A 6,193-nucleotide genomic window follows, 5' to 3' on the forward strand; every position below is an offset into this window, starting at 1 on the left:
CGCTCCACTTTCATCCTTTGTGCTAGGCAGAATCCAAGGGAAAATTCTAAACTTGCAGGGAGTTTTTGGGGATTGGCCCAAGGCTAATATGCGATTATGCAAAGTCCGGCAGAGATAGATACATCAATATGCTATTCCTATTGACAGCACACACTGATAAAGATAACCACCGATTTATGTTGGAATATGATACACTCTTTGCGATTTTCACTTTGTGCACCTTTTTGTTATTAAATATTTACTATCATGGCTTCCTTATCTTGATAATTGCCTCGACTTGTGAAATAATACTTTTCCGTATAAACCAATTCCGTCTTTTATAAGTAAGACTTATAAGCCATTTTTTAATAAACAAATGAACTTGCTTTTTTAACTGATTAGATATACACGTGGGCAAGTCGGGAATTATTTTGTTTACCTCAGAAACACAATCTTATTGGTTTAATGTTTTTGCAATTAATGAAAAGCGCCTTGTTTAATACTGCCATATATGTGTATTTTTCTATATTCTTTTATTTTTTAAGATTGAGAATTTAGCTTTGAGTTGCGTAAGAAACATGTTTCAGTTGATATCCCAGCGACTTTCAGTCGGTTATAACAGATTCGTTTGATCACTTAACGACCCCAGATCTCGACGGTGGAGTTGATTCCGCGATTCACCTGCCCGCGGAGATTCACTGTGGCGAAGCGGTAGCCCGGACCGCCGGAATAGAGGCTGGGAGATGCGCCGGAGTTGTTCTTGAAGTTGTCGTAAACGATCACGGCGGAGATGTTGTAGAATCCGGCGGGATAGTTCACGTTCACGTTCCAGTAGTTGTTCTTGATCGGATTGCGGGCCTCGTTGGTGCGGGACAGCAGGTAGTCGTTGCTATTGCGACGCCCCCAGGTGGCGCCGTAGGCGTGGCAGCCGAGGATCACGGCCAGGACAACGGAGAGGATGAGCAGAAGACGCATGTTGAATGGTTTGGTTGGACGTTCTTGGATCGTTTGATAGCAACTGCTGCGAATGGCCAAGCTTTTATATCGCTTCGCGGGGCCAGCATGACTAAGGCATTGTTTACAAAAGCGCTTCGCTTTTAATTAACTTCTGTTACAGGGCGGGCTTATCGCAGCCCATGATGAAGTGGGCATGGGGGCGAGTGTCTGGCGAAAAGGCCCAATAGTGCGAAACCAAATCAAGGCATAAGAAACCCCCCTGGCAATCAAGTGGCCGCGATAAGATTACCTGACTCACGCCAGCGGTTGTGGCCAAAACAAGGCGGCTTCTAAAGTTTGTGGCCAGCCTTCCAGGAAAAGATTTGGCGGGCTTATCACAGAACGCTAAGCCCTCCATACTGGAATTGAAGATCGGAAAGAAATCTCAGCTGCAGATTTCAACTTATAGATACTGCGCCTTGATTGGTAACCTATCAAAGTTTTCCATAGAAAAAACAATCAGTTATTAGTCAGAAATTGATTTTCCTTGAATCTCATCAAGTGGTTTGAATTGACAAATTTTCACTCATTAGTTTGGCAAACAAAATCGAAATGCTTTGCTCAATAAATAATCCATAATCTAATGTAAGCCAATATATGCAAATTGCCAACGAACAAAACTTTCTGAAGCTGCCAAGAGTTTTGTGTATTGGTTGATCAACTAGTGAGGAATGTGAATGCATAAGCAATTAAATTCTGGCTAAGTAATTAAAATGTGAGTTATACGAGCTACACAAGGCTTTGCTGATGCAGAATTCCATTGGAAATATAACAAGGCCAAGACAAGTGTCTGTCGATTTAAGCCATGATTACGTCAGACATTCCGACCGACGTATAGCCTTTTGCCCACAAAAGTGTCGAATAGCGAACTTTTAATCATCCCTAATGTAATCCAACTTAAGCTGCCGGTTGTCATTAGCATTGTTTGAACCGGAACTCGCCCCTACTTTAATTAAGTCCAGAGATTATTCCATTCATGCCTGTGGCATTGCGTCCGTGGAGTTGGTTAATCTGCTACGGAATGCATTCGTGGAATCACAGTTCCACCGCGATCCTTGGGGGTGGCATCCTTATCGCCTGACACACAAATCGAGCTGCTGGTCTCATCCTGGCTGCATATTTATTGCGAATTACCACGGCTAGCAGTCACTTGGTTTGGAATAAAATCTCATTACTTGCAGCAGCCGTGGCTGATGAGGGTGGACGTATTTGTCACTTATGAAAGGGATAATTCGCCACGCTCCCAGGATGTTTGCTACCCCCACCCCTACACACCCTCCACCCACTAAAAAAGAACAAAAAACCAAAAAGGAACCCCACAATGACAACTGAAAGATACAAAGCAGCGAGAAATGCCTGAGGGAATGTCGGCGAAGCATTTTGTACCCACTGCCATTGCCATTGCCATTATCCGATTGCAGTCTGTGTTGGCATTTTGTGCAGCAACTTGTTAATCACATTTTATTGACACATCGCCGACTCTCGGGGGAATCGATTTCCATTTTTAAATTGGCCAAATTAAGGGCTGCTTTTGGCCTTGCTGGGCCCCCATTTTCATTTTGGCTGCTCTACATGCGCTCGCTTGATAAGCAATTTGTTGTGGACTCACCCGAACATGAAAGACATACACTACAAGAAAAACTTGTATCTTACAGAATTAGGTTTCAAAATAAAGATACAAATGCTTGTAAATTTTATAAACTTGAATTCTAGAAAGCCTGGTAAGCAGAAGGTTATTTAACATTACAATAAAAACCTAAAAAGAACAAAATACAATAAGAACAGGGCTTTATCTAAAAAGATTTTCATTTTTTCCTTATACTTTGATACCCTGTGTTAACCATTCCTTCAGTGAAATACAATAATATTGCTTAACATTGAAACAACAACTTATATGTGAGTTTTACTCTTTCTTTATTGATTGATTCCATAGTTTTTTCACCAGTTTTTTGACATTTCAATTTAACTTTAATTCTTTTACAACATACTCCCAAGATCACTTAACGACCCCAGATCTCGACGGTGGAATCGATTCCGCGGTTCACCTGACCACGAAGATTCACGGTGGCAAAACGGTAGCCCGGACCGCCGGAATAAAGACTGGGAGATGCTCCGGAGCTGTTCTTGAAGTTGTCGTAGACGATCACGGCGGAGATGTTGTAGAATCCATTGGGGTAGTTCACATTCACGTTCCAGTAGTTGTTCTTGATCGGATTGCGGACTTCCCTGGTGCGGGAGAGAAGGAAATCGTTGTTGACCCTGCGTCCCCAGGTGGCGCTGTAGGCGTGGCAGCCGAGGATCACGGCCAGGACGACTGAGAGGACGAGCAGGAGACGCATGTTGAATAGGTTAGTCGGACGTTCTTGGATCGTTTGTTGGCAGCAACTGAAAGTGGCGAGCTTTTATAAGACAAGACGCGACGCTATTAATTAACTCTTTTTACAAGGTGCTCTTATCTCGCAGAAAAAAATGTGCATGGAGGCAAGAGTCAGGCGAAAACAGTTCATATGTATGTATTCTCGAAATAGCAGGTTATTAGGTGTTTCGTCAAAATGCTGATAAGAAATGATGATCCCCTTTTGAATGACTAACAAAAACACAAATAGCAGCTTTATCTAGAAAGTGTTTGGTGTTTCTTCAACACTTTTATGCTTTCGTCATTCTGACAGTCGAAACACTTTCGTATCTCTGAGCCCACTTAAGACCATTTGGATTCCTTAAAAACAGGATGTTAGATAGTGAAGAGCTTTGTACACCATTTGTTTTCAGTGCACACACATGCACTTACCATCGCCAGATTCGACAATTGGCAAATTTAAAAGCAATAAACGTACAGAGAGCAAATTTCTGGGTTTATGCCCCGTCCTCGTTTAGCCTTTTTTAACTGCTTGTCAGGGGCGTGCAGGGGGCTGGAGGCGGGGGGCGTTCCTCCCCCGGGGGGACGGACGAACGCGTGCCGTCGGTACTTTCCAGCGATGGCGGGTTCCACCCTATGGGATTGGGATATGTCTGGGATTCCATCGCAAGCTGCCAGTGCCATTCAAAAGAGGACTTCCCTTTCATTTGCGCTTTCAATGTCGATAGCTGGCACGACACTTTCCCACTTTCCCATTTTCTCTCTCCAATTCCACACCACCCCCCCACCCTATCCCCTTGAAGACCAGAGTTCAAGCTGCGCTTTGGTAAAATGTCAAGAGCGGAATGTGCACTTTTGACAGTTTCAGTTCATTCGTCGTACCCCCAACGAAAGCCCGGGGTAACCCTAAACATCCCCCCGACATCCGCACACATGGCAACCCTGACACGTACCCCTAATAAAACTTTCTCGTCGGACGAAAGAACAAAGTCAAATATTAGGAAAAATGGGAAATATGGCAGCAGCAGCAGCGGCTGGTTTATTTTATTTTTTTATGATTTTAATGTGCTTTTTGTGCCGTAGAAACCTCTCACAACCACTGAACAGACCCCTTTAGTGGAACGAAAATCGAGTTTAGTTGCTATGCTAAACAATGGAAAGGCGAAATAATAATCCACACAATGGGGTTGACTCCTTACTCCGCATAATTTCGAATTCAAGGAATTTTCCATTTTCGAGTGGTTTTCATAAAATGTTGTTTGACTTTAAATGCGTGTGTGTTTGTTTGCTTTCTACTTAAGTATGCTTCACGTTGCCAAAAAGCCCGCAACTTTCGGGCTTTCATTGAAATAATATTATATTAGTATATTCTTTATGGAGGAGTTGCCATAACAACATTTTCAATTGTTTTTCACTTAAATGCACGCAAAACTGCGAGCGATAAAAAAATTATGAAATACTTGTAACTTTAGACTATTTTATTACGAGTTTAAATGCCAAAATATTGTTTTCCCGTTTCTGACGTCCATATATTTTTTATTTGAATTATGTTGTTTATATTTGTAGATTTGTGTGGATTTCAACTTAGTTTTTTTACTATATAACAAATGATACATATGTAGTTTTAATGATGCAACAACTGGTCGATAAACTAATTTTCACTCATTACTAAATCTAGATTGTTTTTTAAATTTTGACCAGCTTATTTATTTGTTTAGTTTGTGTACAATTTCGCAGAAAACTTCTTATTGCCAATTAAAACCAGCTTATTTGTATGTTTTCGTGCTTTAAGAGAAACTATTTCTTTCTGAAATTTTACAAATAACCTTTGCGGTGGAATTCCAAGTAATTCAAACTTATTCCTTAAGAACTAGTCACATTCCAGGAATTTTAAAGGTTCCAACGTTAAGAATGCAGAATAAAGAGGGTTTCATTTCTGAAGGTGTGCGCTGCAGTTAGTCGGGAAAATCAAAGGGTTGCGACTTTTCCGCGACAGTGTGAGTCCTGTGCTGGGTCCTCCTTTGTTTATTTTTTTTTAGCAATATGCAAAATGGTTTCTGGCCAGAAACATAAGGGAGGCCCAATGAATGGCCCCCTTGCAATTGCTAATGAATTCTCTAAGCGATAACACGGCAAAAAAGAATTTAATGCGCCAGCAGCAGCAAATGCAAACATAATGAAAGCGGGAAGAGCGGAAACGGAAGCGGGAAAAAAAAAAGGAAAATCTAAAGCCGATGCGAAGCCGGGGCGTCAAAGTTGTTTGCCCTTTGTTTGGCTGGCTGTTACTGTTGTTGCTGCTTTAGCTGGCATTGTTGTTGTTGTTGTTAATTGCTGACTTAATGGCGCTTTAATTAAATCGCAACACTGCAGGCGGCCCAACTAGGAAAACGAGTGGGTGGGGGCGAGGTGGTGCGATTTAAGGGTGTGAGATGGCTGGCTGGCGGAATTCTTGCACATGGCGACTTCCGGTTAGTCAAGAGCCAACCCTCCGACCAACTTGATTTGTGACCCTTTGTTAGTTGTAAACGGTCGAAAGTTGTAAACTGCTTTTGCCATTTTATTTTATCAATAGTCGAAGCATCAGGCATGCGAAACTGGCGTTTTTATAGCTAGGTCTACATATTTGCAAAAACATAAAATCAGCAAAGGCTAGAAATCAGTAAGAAATACTCTCAGGTAACTAATATAATTTATATAAAAATGCATAAATAAAGTATTTATGTATGTTAAAGTAATATATTACAAATTTGCTCACTTTGCGCTTGTTGTTTAAAGGTATATTTTTCCATCAAAGTGCTGCAATAAACAGGGTGTATAAAATTTCAAGCCGTTCATGATGAATTGTCCATTTTCAACTACATT

General features: G+C 41.5%; 2 protein-coding genes across 2 annotated transcripts; both read right to left on the reverse strand.

Moving 5' to 3' along the window:
- Nucleotides 1-491: 491 nt before the first annotated feature.
- LOC6608933 lies at nucleotides 492-1,005 on the reverse strand. The gene has a single exon (XM_002033611.2). It carries the CDS (start codon nucleotides 952-954, stop codon nucleotides 616-618), a length of 339 nt encoding a protein of 112 aa, XP_002033647.1. The 5' UTR covers nucleotides 955-1,005; the 3' UTR covers nucleotides 492-615.
- A 1,867-nt stretch (nucleotides 1,006-2,872) lies between these two features.
- On the reverse strand, nucleotides 2,873-3,361 carry LOC6608934. Its single transcript, XM_002033612.2, has one exon. It carries the CDS (start codon nucleotides 3,312-3,314, stop codon nucleotides 2,976-2,978), a length of 339 nt encoding a protein of 112 aa, XP_002033648.1. The 5' UTR covers nucleotides 3,315-3,361; the 3' UTR covers nucleotides 2,873-2,975.
- Between the last annotated feature and the right edge of the window lie 2,832 nt (nucleotides 3,362-6,193).

This window comes from Drosophila sechellia, chromosome 2R (assembly GCF_004382195.2).
Source record: "Drosophila sechellia strain sech25 chromosome 2R, ASM438219v1, whole genome shotgun sequence".
In the NCBI taxonomy this organism is placed as follows: domain Eukaryota; kingdom Metazoa; phylum Arthropoda; class Insecta; order Diptera; family Drosophilidae; genus Drosophila; species Drosophila sechellia.

What these genes read in the sequence shown, in the direction of transcription:
- LOC6608933 (XM_002033611.2), bottom strand. Translation starts at nt 954, where the DNA reads ATGCGTCTTCTGCTCATCCTCTCCGTTGTCCTGGCCGTGATCCTCGGC.
- LOC6608934 (XM_002033612.2), bottom strand. Translation starts at nt 3,314, where the DNA reads ATGCGTCTCCTGCTCGTCCTCTCAGTCGTCCTGGCCGTGATCCTCGGC.